This window comes from Aspergillus nidulans, chromosome II (assembly GCF_000011425.1).
Source record: "Aspergillus nidulans FGSC A4 chromosome II".
Classification (NCBI taxonomy): Eukaryota; Fungi; Ascomycota; class Eurotiomycetes; order Eurotiales; family Aspergillaceae; genus Aspergillus; species Aspergillus nidulans.
In genome coordinates this window covers 2,184,990-2,206,719 of record NC_066258.1, presented here as the reverse complement: position 1 = coordinate 2,206,719, position 21,730 = coordinate 2,184,990, and the positions used below count along the sequence as shown (strand labels likewise).

The window sequence follows — 21,730 nt, the reverse complement described above, 5'->3', positions numbered from 1 at the left end:
CGGGAACTTCTAGGTATTTAGAGCACGAAGAACGGGGACAAGTCGCTAGGTAGTGATATTGGCTGGTCAAGAAAGTGTAGTAAGTACATATGTCAATCAACAATTCTATTTATACATCATTCTAGACCCCGTCCTTGTCCAAGACATCAACCTTAGATTCAGTGATACAACAGACGCAAACAATAATTTAGCCCTAGTCATCATAATAGACATGCAGAACAGCTGGATTCCCCGAATCCTTCGACCAAATCTCATACGAACCGAACTCCGCCCCAAGATAGATTGAGAACTGCCCATCATCGTCAGCCAGCCAGCAAGCCTCTGTAACGTCCAGAAGAGGCGGGTTCGTCAGCGCGGGCACATGGTAAAGAGCGATATTGTCCGTCGAGGCAGGCGCATTCTCCCCGTTCACGGTCACCTCGTCCCAGTCGGACGACACGGCAGGAGTGACGGTCATGTTGAATGCGGAATTTGGAAGCGTCGTAAATGCCGGAAATTGGACGGTGCATTTGGTGATATCGTCGGGGTATATGTCGTCAGGGAGGTCGAGCCGGAACCCAACGAGGCTCTGGATCCAGGCGAGACCGCCGGTATTTGCGCGTAGAGTCTTTTCGGAGCCATAACGGCACTTGTAGCAGTTACTTTCAGGGCAGTCGGGGCAGCTGACTGTTGATCGTAGGATAGTGGAGTCTCTGACGGATGGCCTGTTTATCTGTGCTGTTTGGGAGGTAGTTGCGAGGACCGCAAGGGCTAGGAAGAGCTTGAAACCAAACATGTTGAAGACTTGCTGTTGCAGAGTATGAAATTGGCCTAGGTGAGATAAGGACTAGACATTGAGCTTTGGTGGTATACACTCTGTCGACGTTGACGATGTATTTATATTCTAGTTGGGGAGTTGTGGAACCAGGTCGATTCCTCGTATTCATGCTTCCCGTATTTAAATGGCGCCATGGGGACGAAGTACCAGTGTCAGCGGTGAACAAACAGATGTTGATGTAGACTTGTGCCGGAGGAAATGTGGTTGGTCCGGGATGATCACAGCCCCCGAAGCATGTTTTACCCAATACGAGTTGAACCCCAATCGAAGAGTGGCGGCGAAAGTGATCATCAACAGGCATGTCTCACTACATTGGAGTGATTGGGGATGTTTCTTGGACTGACGCTCAAGTGGCGTTGGTTGATGCTCTGTGGGGTGTTGGCATACTTTGTTGGCCCAGTTGTTTGTATGGATCTCAAACATGCCTTCGCAACCGCCTGGAGACATATGCCGTGTAATACTGCTCGAGTGGTCTATTTCCGGCATAATACTGTGGCTATAAATATCTGTAGACTGAATAGAGTCAGGATTGGCTACTGCTCTGTCAGGTGAAGCCATCCGGCACTTCTTTCCTTTCTGCAAGAACCTGAGCTCGATTGACAACCGCAAAGGAGTCATGCGCCTTGAGTCGATGATGTTTCGTTCTTACTGGTGATAGTAAAGGAAATCGAGCCAATGGAATGGTTTTGCGACTTCGGACGAATTCAGACGTATCGCATCAAGCGACGCGACGCAGGTGCTGCGTGTATGCGTTTGATAGTATCAAGCTTTCGAGAGCTATTTGTTGTGTTTGATGTCATCTGTAGTCAGTGAAAATCCGCAAAGAGCCCTTCAACCCCATTAGAGCCGTGGAAACATGTCCAAATCATGATCCATTGAGCCCCAGAACTCGGCGGCATTGAACACAGGCCATGACCTTCAAGACGTAGATACCCATACAGGGGTAACCAGGAACGGTGGGTGAATAACCGCAGTCTTCTCGACATCATCTTTGCGTCAGCCGTTCGATTATCTGGCCACCAGTGACTTGGGTTCGGTCGTATCCAGCGAACCATATCGGTAAGAGTAGCTGCCCATTACTCCTCACACCGAACCGTTCAAGAAAGGGGCATCCTGACCTACATGGAGTACGGTGAGTATTCCTCAATAAGCTGGCCAGCGTACAGTCCTCCTCGCATCCCATGAAGGTTATGCTCCTGCACTTGACCTCACCGCGCAAGCGCTGGGTGAGAGGGGTTCGTCCTCTAGTTGAGACTTTCTTTCGTTGCAGCTGCCTCGTGTAAACATGCACTGGTACGAAATCATATGACTTCGATAGTGATGCGAGTATGACTGAAGGAGGAGTGCGGTTCCTGGAACATGTCAAGTTTAAGGTTGTTCCATAGAGCTTCGATGGGGTCAACACGCGCCCCATGCTTGGATGCCTGAGGGCTGAGGCTGCAACCGCCTAAGGTGACTCGGACCGCCCGGCAGGCCAGCTCTTGCTTACAATACGTGACAAAACTGTGTCAACAGTTCTCCGCATTCCATATAAGACGACCACCACTATTGGTGCAAAGTCCGCCAGAGATTTATAGTGTAAGTTACATGCGAACCGGTACATATGGATACAGATCATTCAAGATCAAGGGGAATCAGGTACCGGAATTACGGAGGATCACTGATCCCCCCTTAAACTGTGTTTGAATAAATAATTGGGCTTCTCTCACAGGAAGTTGTGCATTGTAACTCGAAGGATTGCGCGCCTGGTCCCACTGGCAACCGAAGTGGAGCAGGGTTCTCTATCCGATAGACTAGGCTCGCTCTACGATTAATTTCCCTCCTTATCCGCCGGCCTCCCCTTTTCTGGATCGTATTTTGAGAGCCCATCTCTCTCCATCGACCTTCCTACCACACTCGCTTCTGGGGTCCGTTCAATCGCTCAAGATGGCTGAGATCAATGGGAGCTTTGTCTCTCCCGCGGCCGATGCCACTGTTTTTCCCCAAGTTTTTCAACCCGCCGGCTTGATCGCAGATTTCCTCAATGGCCTGACCCTTTGGAAGACTCTGGCGACTCTGTTCGCCTTAGCTGTGGTCTACGACCAGTGTACGTGGCCTCTGGAAGCGAGTTTTTGCGAGTTACTGATTTTCTCCCAGTCCGATACATTTACCTCAAGGGCGCCATCGTTGGTCCAGCTTGGAAGCTCCCGTTTATGGGACCGTTCCTCCAGTCTGTCAACCCCAAATTCCACGAGTACAAGGCCAAATGGGACAGCGGCGAGCTGAGCTGTGTGTCTGTTTTCCACAAGTATGTGACCAATACGATCTCCTTCCAATCCGCAATGTCTCTAATATGTCGACCTTTTTAGGTTTGTTGTCATCGCATCCACTCGTGATATGTCCCGCAAGATCTTCAACTCGCCTACTTATGTCAAGCCCTGTGTCGTCGATGCTGCGCATAAACTGCTTGGCAAGACTAACTGGGTATTCTTGGATGGCAAGGAACATGTTGACTTCCGCAAGGGCTTGAACAACCTTTTCACCCGTCAGGCGCTTTCTTGCTATCTTCCTCGCATGGAGGAGGTTTACAATGACTACTACGCGCGCTTCCTCAAAAAGTCTAAGAACAACAACTATAAGCCAACGCCGTGGATGCCCGAATTCCGTGACCTGATGTGCGCCGTCTCTTGCCGTACCTTCGTAGGCCACTACATTTCCGATGAGGCCATTGATAAGATTTCCGTCGACTACTACAACATCACCGCTGCGCTGGAATTGGTCAACTTCCCGATCATCCTCCCTTTCACCAAGACCTGGTACGGAAAGAAGGCTGCGGACATGGTTCTTGACGAATTTGCCAAGTGTGCTGCCAAAAGCAGAGCTCGTATGGCTGCGGGCGGAGAGATTAGCTGCATTATGGACGCTTGGATCAAGGCTCAGTTGGACTCTGCCAAATACCGGGAAAAGATTGCCAAGGGTATTGAGGTTGACTCTTCTGAAAAGCCACCACAGGTGCTCCGTGACTTCACCGACTATGAGGTGTCTCAGACCATCTTTACCTTCTTGTTCGCTTCCCAGGATGCCACCAGTTCCGCCTGCACTTGGTTGTTCCAACTTATGGCCGACCGCCCCGAGATCCTTGACAAGGTTCGCGAGGAGAACCTGCGTCTCCGTAATGGAGATGTGAATGCTCCCTTGACCATGGACTTGCTCGACTCAATGACTTACACCCGCGCCGTTGTCAAGGAGACTCTCCGTTACCGGCCCCCTGTCATTATGGTTCCCTACATTGCCAAGAAGGACTTCCCTATTACCGACAAGATTACTGTCGCCAAGGGCTCCATGATCATCCCTTCGGTCTACCCTGCCACTCGTGATGAGGAAGCTTACCCGAACGCTGACTCTTTCGACCCTGACCGTTGGATCACCGGTACCGCCGAGCAGCACCCTAAGAACTTCCTCATCTTCGGCACCGGGCCTCACTACTGCCTTGGTCAGACATACGCTGTCCTTAACTTGATGGCGATGATCGGCAAGGCCAGTATGGAGATGGACTGGGTACACACTCCTACACCCCAGTCTGAGGAAATCAAGGTCTTTGCTACTATCTTCCCTCAGGTATACCCCTCTATCTTTACCTTAATCTTCTGCTCTTCGACTAACCTGTGTTAGGACGACTGCCTGCTTACTTTTCGTCCTCGCGCTTAATTCTTGTACCGCAATGCAACAGCAACCCGGAGATCTAGATGAGCTGTGTCACTCTATGGCCCTTTGACCATGGAGTCCGATATACAGCAGCCGCCTTGTGGGCCCTTAACCCCGGCGATTCTGTCCCGGAGATGGGAGAACCGCATGGGCGCTTTCCTCTTTTCCCTACTTCCTGTATCTATTCTCACTGATCGAACCGCTACTGTCCGACCGGGTGTATCGTTTGCTGTTAAAATTGCTTTTTATAAGTTTGTGGATAATTCTGGAAACGTCGGGTCTAACGTCTCATCTTCGTCCTTAGAACCCCGGCTCTCGATTGAAGTCGCGCAGGGCAGTTAGACTCGGCTTGCTTGGGTTAAATCAACCACCCATGTCATGCATATGGGAATGGGAATGAGCTACGTGGAGTTGTTTGCTTGTGTGATATATTTTTCGTCACTCCTGAAGCCCTCGGATGACCTAGATGTCCCTTATATTAATATTAATCATGAATTCTTCTGCTGACCATTTGAGACTGCTGTTTTCCAATTTATTTCCCTCCTACTAGGTCTGGTCTGCATAGAAGTACGCAGGCTGGATCACAATTGAAGACATAAACTACTAGACGCCTCAAACATATCATCTTGAAAGGCTTATATACAGCTTGTAACCAGAAACCGGGCTAGTAAGTACACGCCTTATTTGTATAACTTCGATGATGATGAATTACCTTACATCCTGGTCGGAGGTTGTGATATTGAAAAGATGAATATAAAGCTGAGTGGCTCATGAATTTCCCCTTTTTTTTTTTTTTTGCTTTTGCAGAGGCGAGGAACGACTACACTACCTTCGCAGGTTTAGTCAAGCAAGTGAAGTCATGAGAGTCTTATTATGTACTCGGGTGATGCATACAGGGCTGGAAGCAACCAAGCATGATGAATGTACTGCTATGCATTCCGCCAAACTTTACCTCACCTTCCGAACCCAAACCAACCACGTTTCCCACCCTTGTTCTCCTGGGCAACTGACTCCACCTTTGCTTGCGCTTGAGCCGACGAAACAGCAGCCTTACCCTCACGCGGGTAATCTATGTAATTCCACGCCACATCTAAGAATAGCGGTTTGACAGGGATAGGGCGGATTTCAGGTGGGTACGGGACGAGGTTATTCAGGTCAAGGCTGTCGCCAGCGTACTCGTGGAGGCGCTCGACGAGCGGGCGCTGGGGGGTTGACTTGTTCGAAGATTGTTCCTGCGCGGATATGCTTTCAAGTGTCACGAGGCCTTGATACTTTGTGACGAGGGCGCGAAGTTCATGTTCGAGGGAGCTGGCTTGTGCTGGGAAGATGCTTAAGCGCGGGGGGCCGTCGATGTCCATGCCAGTGTTGGCCGTAGATTGGATTGATGCGGCTGCTTTGGATGCGAGGGAGAGCGCTTGAGAGAACAGGGCAAGAGCGTTCTGAGATTTCCCAAGCAGGGCGTGGGAGCGGCCAATGGTTAAAGATCTGGAGGTCAATTCGTCAGCGCAAGCAAGTTGTGAAGGGACACTGGAGATTATCCTACCGCAAAGCACGGAAGTAAGTGCGCTTTGCTTCGAGCTCTTGGACAAAGTCTGAATCTGCCGCCACACCGGGTAGCTCAAGTATGAACTCAATGCTTTGGAGTGTGGAATCGTATAAGACCACTCTCTCACGCAGCCGAGTCAACTTCTTCCCGCTGGGTTCATCGTGCTCTGACGTTGCTTTCTTGTTCTTTGGAGACTGTCTCCGGCTCGGTTCGAAGGTAATCCCGTCATTCTCGCCGCATAAAACGCGGTTGCGTCCAACTCTCCAGCCGACCAAGGCATAATTCACGGCGGTTCGTGTTATCTGTAAGCTCTGCATTCTCTTATCGCTTGGGTCCACCCCTTCGCTCGCTAGGTCGTCGATGGCCGTCTTAGTGGCATCGACAGCGTCTTGGCTAGCAATAATCACACTATCGTAAGCTGCTGCCTTGTCTTTTGCAGACGCGGAGTTTCCCTCAGGAGCGTTCAACCAAGCGGCAAGTCGAGATTCCTCAGCCGACGCCGCTGCGAGCGCTTGGGATATCATGGCATCCTCTATTGTGACAGTGCGTGACCTCCAAGTAATAGTCTCCGGCAGTTGCTGGACTTGTCCGTCCGCGGTTTTTCGCGTGCCAGCGGCATCTTCTTTCAGGCAATCGGGATTGGCTTTCTCAACTTCAGCCCTGATGCTAGAATCGGCTGGAAAGTACTCAATGGCCAATGAGGGTATGGGCTTTGATCGGGGAAGCTTCATCTGATATGCTGCGTATCGTAGACTTGGGTCGATATTGCCGGACATAAGATCACGGAATGCATCCCTCTTCGCTGCCTGACCTAGCGCGGTGTAGATGACCCGCGAAACGGAATAGTTTCGAAGGCACTGCTCCCAGTTACGCTTCTCCAGATATATAGCCCCCATGAGCGAACTGAGATAAGCCCGCGCTTCAAGTACATCCACGTCGGTAGCCCCAGAGCCGCTTTTATCTTCAAGTAGACCCACCAGCTGGTTAGCATATCCAGCTGCTTTGCTTAGCCGCGAGATTATATGACGCCGAGCGGCACCTGTAATCCCCTTCGCCGACGGATCTGCCGAATGTGTTGATTTCATATGCATCGCTTGGGCCCACGCCCGTTCCGCACTGAGGAGTAGGACGTGGACGTTTCTGCCGCCATTGCTCATTAGCACTATACAAAACAACCGTATTTTCGCCTGGGGACATACGCCGCATTTTCGCCGACAGCTTGGGCACTGATTGGAGGCTTAGAGGTATACTTCCTGCCCTTGGGAGTAGTCTGCCCGAGCTTCTTGCGGATATTGTGCAATTTGCGGGTTGTGTGTGCGCGATAAGCGTTATAGTCTCCAGCGACAAGAACTTCCTCTCTCCGAGCAAAGATGAACTCGGTAATATCCATGGCTGTAGTGGTGTGTGCCCGCAAAGTGGCCTATATTGTGAACGAGTGGTGATTCCAGCAAGTGTTCAATTACCATTAGCGCCAGCGGAGTGGAGGTTGTGGCCCGCCCAATGCCCCCGATCATAAGATGTGCGGCCAAACGTATCGCCGAGACGCTCGTCGGTCTCGCAGCTTGAACCTCCGAAATTTCGAACGCCGTTCACACCACGGCCTTCAAATTGTCCCACCACACATTCTGCAACTGTCTGACTCAGTCGTTTCCATAGTTGATTTACCGAACCTGGGCTTGAAGTCGAGCTCAACAAACCGGTAGGCGAACGCTCAGACTGGTTTTGCTATATAAAAAACCTCCAGGAGCTTATTGACTGACAGCTTGCCATTCTCCAGGGAAAGGAACAAAATACGATATGCGGCCTCATCTGACGAAGCTACGGTGATAATCCAGGCGAAAACCAGGCTTTCGAGGGGGATGCTGGAACGGACGGCGGGATGTGTTGAAAACGCAGGGAGGCGTTTCTTCCGCGACTCCAATGGTGCTCTGCGAACGCGAAAGCCCCTCTGCACCCGGCTCGGCCAATATACCAGCAGCTGCTCCGAGAATTCGAAATGGCGACTATCTCCTCGGCGGGTCCTGCGATCTCGCGGCTCGAATACAAGCGGCGACAGAGTTTCAAGCGATTATTCGGCCCCAACGCTCGGATTTCTGTACCCTCACCAGACGCAGGAATTCGTGGCCACATGCCTACTACGTTCAGCAAGAAATATCTTATCGCGGAGGAAAAGAAGGAGTGGGGTCCTCGCCTGCAGAACGTTTGTCTCCAGAACCGGCCCTAACACGCTAGTTGTGCCTGGACAAACAATCGACGCTCACAACATCAAGGACCGATCGGGCAATTGGGCGAGAGATAGTCTTCTTGAACTACTGTCACTGGAGGAAGGAATCCTCGACCAGGCCGATAGGGCGTGGCAACTTTATATGTTTGCTGGCCAGCCCTCCGAACTGAATCAGGCTCTGTTTGTGCAGTACAGCAAATCAGGGAAGGAACCAGATCATGTACGAGCAAAGCATTTGTTCTACGAGATGCCAGAAAAATCGCGGTCTACTGAAGACTACTTGACCCTATTAAGATCGCATCTCACCGTTGGGCAATTGGAGGAGCTGGGAAGCGTCTGCCAGCAGGCGCAGGTAAATGGGCACGGTCTGTCGTGCTGGGCTTTGGCTTTGGCTCACTGTATAGAGAGCTCTGACTGGGCTCTAGCGCAGGGCTTATACGAGACTGTGTGTCCAGTGGATGGACACAAGTTGTGGGACTGCATACTCCCGTTGTTGAACACTTCATCAGTATTGACCAGCCTGCCTAACTTATCCGCGCAACTCCAGAGCCGAGCAAACAACGTAGTAAGTGCAGAGCAAAGAAAGCCCGATTTTGTCAAGTATTTCACTGGCAAGATCTTTGCAACGTCGAATCTTGTCGAGAATATATCAACCAATATCCTTATCCGCCTTCTCCGAGATTTCCACTCAGCGGGGTTTCTCACTTCCCATATTTTTTGGAATCTTATCAGGACTCTTCAGTCTTCTGAACGCAGGGCAATGTTTGTCCGATCCGTCGTTATCTACCGTGACTTTGACTGGCTCATGGACAAAATGCCACCATCGACTCAGATACTTAATCAATTTGTCAAACAACTCGCGCATTTCGACATTACTGCCAACGTCGATTATTTCCTCGAGCAATTCTCGCGCTATCATTCGAAACCGCCCGCGATTGCATACAGACACGCTCTTGCCGTTTTTTCGAGGGCTGCTGATTCGTCAAGTGTTAACAGGGTGTACGAGCAATATGTAACCCATTATGGAGAGCGGGTGACTTCGCAATTTTGGAAAATGCGCGCACATCTCCTCTACGCCCATGCCAGGAAAGGTGATGTGCATGAGACGTTAGTAGAGTTTGGCAAGCTATGGAGGAAGACCAGCCGCCGACCGCCTACACATTGCTGGAATATTCTGCTCACAGCATATGCGAATGCTGGCGACCTTACCGGCTGCTTTTCGCGCTTCAAAATGATGGTCGAGAACAAGGTTAAGCTTGATTCTTACTCATTTGGTATTATCCTGGGCTTATGCGCACACCGGGGTGACATTGACTTAGTTCTTGAAGCGCTCGAGGTAGCCAAGCAACAACAGGTTCAGTTAACAACACCAATGCTCGATACAGTTGTGGAAGCTCATTGCCGAAACAAAAACCTGAAGCAGGCAGAACATTTCGCAGAAGCTTGCCTTACTGTTGATGCAACTGGCTCAAGAGTGAGGATGTGGAACATTCTACTCTGGAATTATGCATTTGAGATGGACTTGGAATCGATCGCTAGGATACGTTCGCGCATGGATGCCGCCGGCATACCGGCGGACGACATGACCTATGCTGCGTTTCTTCTCAGCTTAGTCCTTCTTCGGCAAACAGACTCGGCGCGTCGAATCCTTAGGACACTCAGTAGAAGTGGACAAATGCACGCCACGCAGTTTCACTATGCCCTCGTCTTGTACGGCTATGTCAAAGATCGCAATCGTGACATGGTACACGTCATCTTCCGTGAGATCCAGGAGCGATTCGGACACCATGAGCCAGGCACGCAGCTTCTTTTCCTGAGGTCTCAACTGCAACGGGATCTGCATCTCATTGCCCAGGCTCAGGCGGAAGAAGCTGGAATGGACTCAACAGAAGTTCATTTCGTGCATGCAGAGAAGCTCCTGGCCGAAATCATCGAGGATTTCGACCAAGCGAGATTAGTGAAAACAGCCCCAATACCCGGTGTTAGCAGGTTGCCAGTTGCTGAAGCTTTCCCGTCGAGCTATTACGAGCCTCTTATGACCGAGTACGCAAAGAAGGGTAATCTTGACAGGGTTAAGCAGCTGTTCAGCGAGTATGCAAAAGCCCGGAGGCAGTCGATTGAGGATGCTCAAGCTAGAGCTCCACTCAGTCTCCTTACAAGTTTAATGCTGGCTTATTTGAAGGCAGACCAACTCGAAAAAGTGGATGAATGCTGGAAATTAGCTCATCGCCGAGCGCGGAGCCTGGGCAAGCCCATAAGCGAGCGATTATGGAAACCGCAAGAACTTCCGGCGACTACCAAACGACCACCCCTACTACCAGCGTACCGTTTCGAACTTTCTCGACCCTTGTCTTTATATATGAGATCACTTGCTTATCGGAAAAGATTTAAAGAAATAGACGAAGTAGTAGCACAAGTTGAGAAGGATGGGTTCTGCCTGTCGACTTTCAATTGGTCTACGTACGTGCAGATGTTTGCGACCACCGACGATCCGACGAACACTCTCAAAGCTTTTTCGGTCTTTGAAGAGAAGTTTATGCCAGCGTTCCCAGGATGGAACCACCTCCGGCAATCGCATGGTTTCAAGCATTCAAATGTCACTGCTGCTATTGATCTAATGGAGAAGCAACCCTTCCCCAAGCCGCGCGGTATGTTGGGGCCGAAGGGCAAGAGGTATTGGAGCAAGAGACATCCCGAGTTCGCGCAACCGACATATGTCTCGCTTGTATATCTCGCCTCCGCTTTACTACGAGCACGGAACAATAGCATTGAAGCCGGAACGGCCGAACTCAGTGCTCTCAACAATGCTGCTCCCAAAACAATTACGGCCATTGCTGCAATGCCACGTCTGCGAGAGAAGTTCCAAGGAGTTCTCCTGCGAGATCGTGCGGAACGTCCTGATAGGGTATTCCCTGAACGAGAACGTTTTGTATGGACGGGCGGCGTCCTTGGTGTCGGCGGTCGTCGCAGACTACCGAACATGGCGGATTTTAACCCCCTGAATGCTGAGCCCGATTCGAGCGCGAGTACCGAAAACTCCGACCCTCACCAGACCCTAGAGCCAAGTTGGTCAACGATAAATTATGAGGATCAGTTCGATCTTCAAGCGGAATCGGCGTTGTTCTCTAGGCGCGAGCAGTTAACGACTGATGAACCCCTGGATGATGAGTCGATACCCAGCGATATGTTGGATCGTGAGCTTCTAGATGCTGTCTTGGCAAAGCAAGCAGACGAAGCTGCACTAGAATCGGAGTCGCAAACTCCGTCTGAGGAGGCACATGAGCGGCTGCACGAGGCCCCAGATGTGCAGCAAGCCCAGAGTGAATCTCACCCGGGTGAGAGCCGCACAAAAGTCTGAGGATTTTCCACGCGATAGCGCGAAGTGCCTTGGTAGTGTTGTTGGATTGAGCAACGAGTGCTTCACTTGTATATTGTATATAGAAGACCCTTATGTACTATAATGTAGTCTAGGACATGATTGTTATATTCCTGAGATATACGAATCTCCAAAAGGCTTGAAGGATGACCTATACCCGCCCTCAATTAGCTCAACCCATACATCGATTGTAGAACACCGTACGTAGTAGACTATTTCTGTATATCCCTCTTTATCATGGACCATATACAACGCAATTGCTCGGAGCGGTAAGCTTAATTCACAATCGACGAGTTATAAGATTCTCGATCAGTCCGCCCACACTGATAGATCCACCCACTTTGATAAACTTGGCTTTGCCATGGCATTAGTGGTATTTACTAAAACTGCATCAAATATGCCTGGTAGGCACGATCTCATTTAACCAGACCAACAGAGATGGGGTTGTTTTAACTAATATATTATATGGGCTAGGAAATTTCTCTGGACATCATTTTTTAAGTCTGAACCGCTCGACCAAGAAGTACAAAGACAACCGGTTATCTGATTCTTTTGCTATGCAGTTATTAGTTGATGCGAATCGCCTCCAAATTGCCTAGTATGTTAATTGCCTAGTATGTTCAATATTTGAGTATGGGATGGGCGGACTGACCGGGCGCGGACCAATTGGGAATTATGCCAAGTTGGCACAGAGTTCGCTTAGTCATTCCTCAACGCGTCGCCAGGCGCGTCTCAATTATACCCGATTCGGATTGCGCGCGTAATTTGGAAGAATCTCCATTCCACCTTTCAATGATCTTTTGAATACACAACAGGGCGTCCAGGTCACTCCCAAAGGCTCAAATTGTCTGCGGCACCCGTGCAGAAAAAAAATCTCTTTTATCTAATTATTACTTCCATTGCCAGTCATTGTCCATTACCAGTCATTGTCCTCAAAACACTATTCTGCCATCGACGTAATAACTCTTCAGCATGGACGGAGCACAACTCCGTGATGAGGCCGCTCAAGATCGAGTGCGCGCTGCCGTTGAGTTCCTTGATCCCAGTAGGCTTAATGGACCTCCTATGTCTGATATGGCTTACTGACGGCACTTTTTCTAGGCGATGCTAGAGCGCGTAGGTCCGTTGTTACCTCTTCGAACCCCTTCCTACATCCGAGCCCAACGTTCTTACAAATTTGACCAGCTACCGAGCAGATATTGTTTTGATGCTCAACCGAAAACTACGTCGCCTGATTGTATGGTCCCCTTAACTATAATTGCATTGGCGAAATTCGAATAGGACCCTAATCGTTTCGCATCTAGGTCAGCATTGATGAGATCCGAGCACACAACCGGGAGATGGCAGATGGGTAAGCGGCTATGCCTATACATCACAGTACTTATCTTGCTTACATCTGTTGTAGCCTCCTTACATCTCCTTTTGACTGGACACAAGCCTTCGACAGAGCCCTGAAAGATGTTATCAAGACTCTCCCTAACCGCCCGTCAAGCGAAACCGCCGACGAAGTGGTGAGTTTCCTCTTTCACAGCCGTTTACCCATCTAATGCATGCTAGAATTATTACTGTGCTTACGTTGGCGCATTTGGGGAATTCTCATGTAACCCTAGAACTCTCGGATCCTCACACCTTAACCGAATGGTTTCTCTTGAGGGGATTGTGACGAAATGCTCGTTGGTTCGACCAAAGATCATTCAGAGTGTGCATTACAACGAGCGAAAAGACAGATTTGTTACAAGGAAATATAGGGATCAGACCATGACAGCCACTGGCGCAACATTTATGAACATATACCCTCAGGAGGATGAAGATAAGAACCCGGTAAGTGTTTCGATTCAATCCAACATATGTGGCTAACTCTCCACTTTGTAGCTCATTACAGAATACGGTTATTGTACGTACATGGATCATCAAACGATATCCATTCAGGAAATGCCTGAACGTGCCCCAGCCGGTCAACTTCCCCGAAGTGTTGATGTGATTGTTGATGACGATTTGGTCGATCGAGCAAAACCTGGGGACAGAATTCAATTGGTTGGAATCTACCGCTCTCTGGGAAACCGAAACGCCAGTTCAGGATCTTCCACCTTCCGCACAGTCGTTATGGCAAATAATATCATCCAGTTGTCATCGAAGTCAGGCGGAGGGATTGCTCAGGCCACTATTACTGACACCGACATTCGAAACATCAACAAGATCTCCAAGAAGAAGCATGTCTTCGAATTGCTGTCCAGCTCCCTTGCTCCCAGTATTCATGGACACGAGTACATCAAGAAAGCCATTCTACTCATGCTCTTGGGTGGTATGGAAAAGAATCTCGACAATGGTACGCACTTGCGTGGTGACATCAATATCCTCATGGTTGGTGATCCTTCCACTGCAAAGTCTCAGATGCTTCGTTTTGTCCTCAATACAGCCCCACTTGCCATAGCTACGACTGGTCGAGGATCTTCCGGCGTTGGTCTCACTGCTGCTGTTACCTCCGACAAGGAGACAGGCGAGCGGCGACTTGAGGCAGGTGCTATGGTTCTGGGAGATAGGGGTGTGGTCTGTATTGACGAGTTTGACAAAATGAGTGATGTAGACCGCGTGGCTATCCACGAAGTCATGGAACAGCAGACGGTCACCATTGCTAAAGCAGGCATTCATACCAGTCTAAACGCTCGTTGTAGTGTCCTGGCTGCTGCTAACCCTATCTATGGTCAATATGATCCCCACAAAGACCCGCATAAGAATATTGCCTTGCCCGACTCCCTACTATCTCGTTTTGATTTACTGTTCGTTGTGACGGACGACATTGAAGATGCCAGAGACAGAATGGTGTCTGAGCATGTTCTTCGCATGCATCGTTATCGCCAACCCGGCACAGAGGAAGGTGCACCTGTACGAGAACAACTCAACCAGACATTGGGCGTTGGTATTGATGATGCAGACGACTCCAATCAACCAACTGATGTCTTCGAGAAGTTCAATGCAATGCTTCATGTCGGCATTGCCAACACAAGCAGAGGACGGAAGAAGGACATTGAAATCCTCAGCATCCCATTCATCAAGAAGTACATCCAATACGCGAAGTCACGGATCAAGCCCATCCTCACAAAGGGCGCTGCTGACCATATTGTTGCTACATACTCTGCACTTCGAAACGATGAGCTGTCAGCAAATCAGCGACGAACATCGCCAATCACTGCCCGTACCCTAGAGACGCTGATTCGTCTTTCAACAGCACACGCCAAAGCCCGCCTGTCAAGCCGGGTTGAGGAGAGAGATGCCAAGGTAGCGGAATCTATCCTGCGCTTCGCGATGTTCAAGGAAATCGTGGAAGATGAACGCCGCAAGAGAAGAAAGGTCACCACCTTCGACGACGATTCTGAGTCCAGCGACGACGACTCAGATGAGGATGGCGACGACGACCAAACCCCTACAAACGCCTCTGTCACTCCTCGCTCTACCCGGAGAAACCTACGTACCCGAGCGCCAGCAGCAGCCCGTTCTTCGACAAACGAGGACGTGGAAATGGACGCCGACGGCGACAATGTCTCCGTGGTTGAAGATGATCTGTACAATGCCAGTCCCCGTGGGCAGCGGAACCAGTCCAGCCAATCCCAAATGTCCGTTGCGTCGTCCCGGCCGGCCTCACAGCTCATCGGATCCCAGACAGACACTTCACAAACACAAAATGCATCCGCGTCCGCGCCCGCATCCTCCCAGACAATAACGCCCGCGCGTCTGACACTCTTCCGACAAGCACTAGGGCCTTTGATGGGCACCGCGCTTTTCTCTTCATCAGACACTGCCGATCTTGAGGAGCTTATTGGTGCCGTGAACGCGGCTATCCGTTCTTCTCGCTCACTAGGCGGCGAATCGGCGGTCTTCCAGCGGCCGGAGGCAATCCAAGCTTTGAAAGCTATGAATGAGAGAAACGAATTGATGTAAGTGGTTACCTTTACCGTTCTCTTCTTCAACATTCATTAACACCTGTCTTTTTTATTTACAGGTACCTCGAAGACGACGAGACTGTCTACAGGATTTAGACGATACTACCTTAGTACATAGTACCTAACGAAAGCCGTCATGTGTTTGGGAATCAGTTGATGGTGGATATACTGCATACTTGGATTTCCCTGTTTGTTCATGAGGTTTACGTATATTTTCTCATAAACCTCAACATCTATTAGTTCATTCTACCAGGCGTTTTTGCGGTGTGTGAGCGGATACGCAATGCAAATAAGTTTCAACCGTTTCTGGCACTGAGCATGTTTTACTCGGAAGTCTTTATTTTAGAAAACAGGTATAGTTCAGCCAGAGCTCCTGGCCTACTGGAAAAAGAAAGGTCGGTCATCAATGCAATCCACTAAGCCTTACGTTATATCTTAATGCTGGGGCTCCTGGCAAGTACTTAAGACGGAAAAGAATGATGTTGGGGAGACTTGAACAACCCAAGATCCCAAATGCAACCGATATTTATTATGTTGGGTATAATATATTAATATTAAAAACAAACAAGACCAGCATACTGAGCAAGTCGTAATGGAAATCATCAGATATCGTCTTCTTTCTTCTCCTTGTTTACAGCCAGTCCCAGCGTTGAGGCTGAGTCGTCTGACGCAATAGACGGCGGGTATACGCCCTCCCGAATCTGTGCTTGCGTCAAAGGAGACAAGCCACGGTTCAGTGTCTTCGATCCGGTCCTTTTTCGACGTGGGGACTGTTCGATGCTCGAGCCCGGCGTAGATGGTGTGAGGCTACCTCGTCGGGGACGGCCAGAGCCAGATGATCTGGACGGCGGCCGGTCATCCGTGTCTATTGGGGTGGTGCTGCGTGAGGGTGTACGAGAATGTGAGTCGGAACGCGTCGAGCGTCGAAGGGGTGATTTCGATTCATGGGCTAACTTGGAAATGCTCGGGTGCGAATGATGGGCATGACGGTGGCCTTTATCGTTTTCAATGGACCTATGTAGTGTGGCGGCGGCGAGCCGACGACGTCGCGACGCATTCCTGCCAAGTCCAATCCACCAAAACCATGATCCCTCCTGCCGGGCTATCTGGCGCTCTCTTTGTCGCAATTTCTCGCGCAACTGAGCACGTCGTTCATTTTCTTTATCCCAAAAGTCGGTGCGATAGTCATCCCAGTTACCTCGGAATTCGGGGGAGAATAGCTTCGGCAGCAACAGAAGTCGGATATGGTCTCCTCCCGGACTGAGATCTTCTTCCACAAGCCCGGACTCCGGGTCAATATTGTAGTAATTTTGGAGAGAGCGGCCACCGCGCTTTTCGGATACCGGCCGGTCGAGGTAGTGGAAATCACCTACTGCAGAGGTGAAGAAGGGCGTGGAGAACGGGAAGAGAAACGAGAGATACGAAAGCAATTCCTGCCACCAAGGGCCTCGAATCACCACTATCTTGGTGTTCATGGTCCGTAGACCACGATTTGCGACGGCAAGCCAGCGCCGAGGCCACCGGATTCCACGTTCCCATTGTCCAGTGCCCCAAACCAGGAGTGCTGTTACCACACCTCCAAGGAGCGCGACCCGTTCCCACATCTCGACCATCCAGTATACCGATCCTCCAACTCCACGTCCGTCCTCACGCGGACGCAGGAACAGCGCGTAGCCAAAGTATGTAATCCATGCTGCGAGCAAGAGCAGGAAGAATGTGTTCTGTCGCCGGCGTTCCCGTAACGCCAGATACTGAGCTCTGAGTGAGCTCTCGAGAATGAGCAGGTTCAAATAGATTTGCGGGGGGGAAGAAGGCAGTGCTGAAAGAGGATCGTTGGCGGTTGTAGACGAAGGTGTCGATGAAACCGATGCTGTTGATGGGTACGAAGAGGAGCTAGACTTCAATGGCTCTGCAGACGGGGCTGACAACGAACGTAGACGATTGCTGGGGGCTGGAGAGCCCTTGACTAGCTGATCCAAGCTCGGTGCAGCCATGATGAGTGAAGAGAAGTATGGTGGGTTAAGGCCGGGTCTGGGAAGACAGCTACGCGACGACGGGAATTTGTACAGAGGAAGACCAGCTGATGTATGTCAATAAAAAGAGCATGGCCGCTGGACAACGATGAGCTATATTATCGCATGGAAAGGGAACTTGAAGCGAGGATGAGGAAGAGGATGAGGATGAGGAAGAGGATGAGGATGAGGAAGAGGATGAGGATGAGGATGAGGATGGAAGTGAAAGTGGGCTGCCTTCCCAGAGTTTCAAGGCTGGAAGTAGGAAAGTTGGGGAGGAATCGGAGGATCGTCTTGTTGGCGGGCACCACCGTGACCTCTACCATCTTCAATCAGTCTCGTGTATCTCGACAGCGCATCCATACTCTCTCTAGCGTCTCTATGTACAAACGATAGACATTTAGTCCTTATCGCCGCACCGCCGAATTTCGCTCGTTTGCGCTCTGACGTTGGGACATTCCATTGGGTCGGGGATAATCGGGCTTTGGCGCTCTCAAATACTTTTCTCCGTCACCTTCGCCTCCTTTGTTGCCTACGGCCATTTTATTATACGACCGAGAGTAACAGACGGAGAGCTCTTCTCCCCTGTTACTCCACACATTTGCGTGACAAAGTGCCAGCCGCCCGACTTCTTTCGCTACCCATTCACGCGCCCCGACTCAGGGCCCCCATTACCCCGAATATCGTTGTTTCTCGACGTCTGACGTCGTCGATGGCATCAGAATCATTAAACTCGTCTCGAGGCGAGTTACAAGATCAGAATCAACAAAGTTCTTCAGCGAACACTATCCCTCACGCCGCACGCGGAGCCGCCGCGACTCCCTCGCCAATGGCTTGGTTTCCTCTAGGTTATAAGGAAGGGTTCAGTCAGTGGGTATGATCTCCGTGAAATGCAGAGTTGCCACTTGCTGACCTTCATGTAGTGGTCTTCTATACCGGCTGCCGCGGCTGAACATAAGGTCCTTTCCTACTTACCGTACCTCCAACATCAACCGCCCACTCAGTTGCAAACCGGGAAGACGACCAATGGCTCGAGCGGTGAAACCGCAAGTTTACAATCTGCGGATCAGAGCCAACTCGGCGAGGTGGCGGCTACTTCTACCGGTGACCCGTACGGCCCTCGGCGATGGCTTTCCAGCATGGTGCAGCTCAGTGGCAAGAACCGGGCTCTCAATGAATTCTCCGTCGAGAGAGTAGGGGAGGAGGCAGATCAGCACCTGGTTATGCTACATGGATATGGAGCAGGCTTGGGATTCTTTTACAAGAATTTCGAGCCTTTGAGCCGTCTCCCCGGATGGCAACTCCACGCACTGGATCTTCTCGGCATGGGCCGCAGCACCCGCCCACCCTTTCGCATCAAAGCTAAAGAGCGCGAGGCTGCAATTCGAGAGGCTGAAGATTGGTTTGTGGATGCACTGGAAGAATGGCGCGTCAAACGTAAGATTGAACGCTTCACTCTGCTGGGACACAGTCTAGGCGGCTACATAGCCGTGAACTACGCCCTCAAATACCCGGGACGACTGAATAAGCTCATTTTAGCTTCACCTGTTGGTATACCAGAGGATCCATACGCTATGTCTTCGGATCTTCCCGAGAAACAAGACCAACCCAGCATCGCCGCCGAGGCCGCAACGGTGCCACTCGGAGATGCGCCCAAGGGCGACAACAACATTCTTCTAAAGGGCCCTCCGGCAGATGCCTCGAGAGACCGGCCTCCCCGTCGCACAGTCCCGAAATGGTTTGCATACTTGTGGGAGGCCAACATTTCACCTTTCACCCTCGTCCGATGGGCTGGACCACTTGGTCCCCGCCTCGTCTCGGGCTGGACATCCCGCCGATTCTCGCACCTCCCTGCCGATGAAGCCAAAGCCCTCCACGACTACTCATACTCAATTTTTAGCCAGCGTGGTAGCGGCGAGTACGCTCTCGCGTATATCCTTGCACCAGGCGCGTTCGCACGCAGTCCCCTCATCCGCCGAATTCAGGACGTCGGCCGACAGATGATTCCCGCCTCCGTACCTTCTTCTCCATCCTCCTCTTCCTCCACGACAACTTCCACGGAGGTGGCCAAGCCGCGTCGCGAGACCGGTATCCCTATCGTCTTCATGTACGGCGATCACGACTGGATGGACTACCGCGGCGGCCAGGCCGCCGCAGCCAAAATCCGGGAGGAGAAGCGCCGTATCCTGGAAAATGCTACGCCCGAAGAACGCGCAGCAGATAGTGGCTCAGCCAAGGTCGTCATGATAAAAAATTCAGGGCATCATGTCTATCTCGATGGATGGGAGCAGTTTAATGACACTGTTCTTGCGGAGATGGAAGATGTCGCGAAGAGAGAGAGGGCAAGGCGGTGATTATTCTCAACATGCTGTATATGATTTGTTTTTTTTAGCGTTGATTCTGAGCACGGGTTTTGGTATTGATAAGGTGTATAGATCAGCGAAGCATCAGCTACTTCATTAGGAGTAGTTTTGAGGCTTGCCTGTTAAGTTAGGTAGGCGACAGAAGCTCCAGCTTCTATAGAAGTACATAGGTATGAAAACCAATAGAAATTAAAATTTCTTAGCTTTATTTTGGTCATCACTCATTATTTAAAACGACTCGGTATATCGGAACAAAGCCAAAATATTTCTTGCATAGATGTGAATCAGGTCATCATGTCGTTATGTCTCTTAAGACCGAAGATATATCAGAACAGTCAAGAGCCTACAAAGGCTTGAACATCAACTCTCTTTGGGCAATCAAGGATAGTCTCAGCGACTCCCTAAACCGTGGACTTGGTGAACGGGGCTTTCCTAGTACCTCTACATTCTTGTGCAGCATTAGCAATCCTAGCCGGCTTGCGCTCTTCATTTGGGGTCGTATTGCTGGTCGTCTGAGCCCCAGTGCCACCGCTCGCACTCAGCGGCTACAAGGCAAAGTAACCACCTGTACCTACACTGGGTCCTCTAGCCCAAGAACTAGACATTGAGGCAAACCCGGTAGTCTGATTCTGTCTCCAGTGCTCAGAGAGCGAGGTATGAGACTTTGAACGCGAAGTGTCACTTCTGGACTGTGTAGCCATCTGTGTTTGGGTCCGTCCTCGGCAAGAATCCAAACCCTGACTTTGATTTTGATTCTGAGCTTGACGGAGGTAGACCTGCGAGGCTGAAAGCATCCCAAGTCGAGGCACAGATCCCGACAGTGCAAGTGCGGAAGTCGTTGCTGACCTGCGATGATGCCGCTTCTGACCCTTATTCTTGCTCCATTTAGAGTCTGTCACTGCTGAGACTGTAGACGGCATCCCGATACTATTCTTGCTGCTGCGAGTCCGCCAGGGGAGGTGCGGCTGTGGATCTGGGGAGATCGAGGCATCGCCGCCACTGCTACTGCCGTGCGTAGCCTGCGCAAGAGTATGCATACTTGCGCTGTTGCTGTGGTTGCTATGACGGAGCATCAGAGGGATATGTTGTGAGGGGAGTTCGAGGCGGCTGTTCATGGACAGCCAGGCGATATCGTCAACTTCATCACTGATGCTGTTTGACTTGGTCGAGGACGGTGTCGTGTGGCCGGAGCGGTAGCCCGGGGATTTCGTGTACGAGGGTGGACAACGCCAGCCTCCTAGGCCTTCGAAGTCGCGGTCTTCGTCGCCGTTTATGAGGCCGAAAAAGCCGGAGGAGCTTTTATGGTGTGTGGTATTGGTACTACTGTTTCTTTGTTTGTTCTCATGGTTCAAATTCATGGTAGGAAGGGCATCTTGGCTATCTATAAGCGGGTTTGAGGAGCCCATGCGCGGACCAAGAGTAGGACGGCCACTCCAGCTCTGACTTTGATCCTGGTCCCGAAGGGACGCGAGCGGGGTGCGTAGGATACTATAGTCTGACGAGCGGCGTCTAACCGGGGTGTTGGGCCCCGAGACGCTGAAGCTGAGGAGAGACCAGTTTGGGGAAGGGGGAATGGTGAAGAGGTTTGTCACAAGGGCGTAGCATAGCTCGATTGAGATGATAGCGAGTTGGATAGAGAGCGCTGCCACAGAGAAGAAGACAGTGATGAAGGCAGTTATGACGAGGGGGATAGAGATTAGGATGAGGAATGGGAGGGTCAGCAGCGTTGTGGTGGTGGACATGTAAGCGGCTGTCTGTCCTAAAACGTTG

The 21,730-nt window shown here is 50.8% G+C and overlaps 8 protein-coding genes across 8 annotated transcripts, besides 1 other annotated feature; 4 read left to right on the top strand and 4 right to left on the bottom strand.

The window, feature by feature from the left end:
• Positions 1–21,730: part of a sequence feature (contig 1.65 1..278071(-1)) that runs on past both edges of the window.
• On the bottom strand, positions 194–775 carry ANIA_04041 (uncharacterized protein; the record flags this gene model as incomplete). Its single annotated transcript, XM_656553.1, has 1 exon — positions 194–775. One exon carries the CDS (start codon positions 773–775, stop codon positions 194–196), a length of 582 nt encoding a protein of 193 aa, XP_661645.1.
• erg5 (C-22 sterol desaturase) lies at positions 2,655–5,006 on the top strand. The gene is made up of 4 exons (XM_050611339.1): positions 2,655–2,903; positions 2,954–3,104; positions 3,166–4,414; positions 4,469–5,006. Exons 1-4 carry the CDS (start codon positions 2,744–2,746, stop codon positions 4,502–4,504), a joined length of 1,596 nt encoding a protein of 531 aa, XP_050467375.1. The 5' UTR covers positions 2,655–2,743; the 3' UTR covers positions 4,505–5,006.
• Positions 5,455–7,483, bottom strand: ANIA_04043 (signal recognition particle subunit SRP68; the record flags this gene model as incomplete). The annotated part of the gene is made up of 3 exons (XM_656555.2): positions 7,247–7,483; positions 6,045–7,187; positions 5,455–5,986 (listed from the first exon to the last, which is right to left on the bottom strand). The coding sequence occupies exons 1-3, from the start codon at positions 7,435–7,437 to the stop codon at positions 5,455–5,457; spliced, it is 1,866 nt and encodes a 621-aa protein (XP_661647.1). The 5' UTR covers positions 7,438–7,483.
• On the top strand, positions 7,907–11,746 carry ANIA_10498 (putative translation regulator (Cya5); the record flags this gene model as incomplete). Its single annotated transcript, XM_050611338.1, has 1 exon — positions 7,907–11,746. One exon carries the CDS (start codon positions 7,907–7,909, stop codon positions 11,627–11,629), a length of 3,723 nt encoding a protein of 1,240 aa, XP_050467374.1. The 3' UTR covers positions 11,630–11,746.
• ANIA_10497 (MCM DNA helicase complex subunit MCM3) lies at positions 12,855–15,681 on the top strand (the record flags this gene model as incomplete). Its single annotated transcript, XM_050611337.1, has 6 exons — positions 12,855–12,884; positions 12,952–12,998; positions 13,053–13,158; positions 13,205–13,468; positions 13,520–15,579; positions 15,645–15,681. 6 exons carry the CDS (start codon positions 12,855–12,857, stop codon positions 15,679–15,681), a joined length of 2,544 nt encoding a protein of 847 aa, XP_050467373.1.
• On the bottom strand, positions 16,188–17,579 carry ANIA_04045 (Spo7-like protein; the record flags this gene model as incomplete). The annotated part of the gene is made up of 1 exon (XM_656557.1): positions 16,188–17,579. One exon carries the CDS (start codon positions 17,577–17,579, stop codon positions 16,188–16,190), a length of 1,392 nt encoding a protein of 463 aa, XP_661649.1.
• On the top strand, positions 18,427–20,166 carry ANIA_04046 (putative alpha/beta hydrolase; the record flags this gene model as incomplete). Its single annotated transcript, XM_656558.2, has 2 exons — positions 18,427–18,471; positions 18,521–20,166. 2 exons carry the CDS (start codon positions 18,427–18,429, stop codon positions 19,949–19,951), a joined length of 1,476 nt encoding a protein of 491 aa, XP_661650.1. The 3' UTR covers positions 19,952–20,166.
• ANIA_04047 (uncharacterized protein) lies at positions 20,362–21,702 on the bottom strand (the record flags this gene model as incomplete). Its single annotated transcript, XM_656559.1, has 2 exons — positions 20,362–20,505; positions 20,536–21,702. 2 exons carry the CDS (start codon positions 21,700–21,702, stop codon positions 20,362–20,364), a joined length of 1,311 nt encoding a protein of 436 aa, XP_661651.1.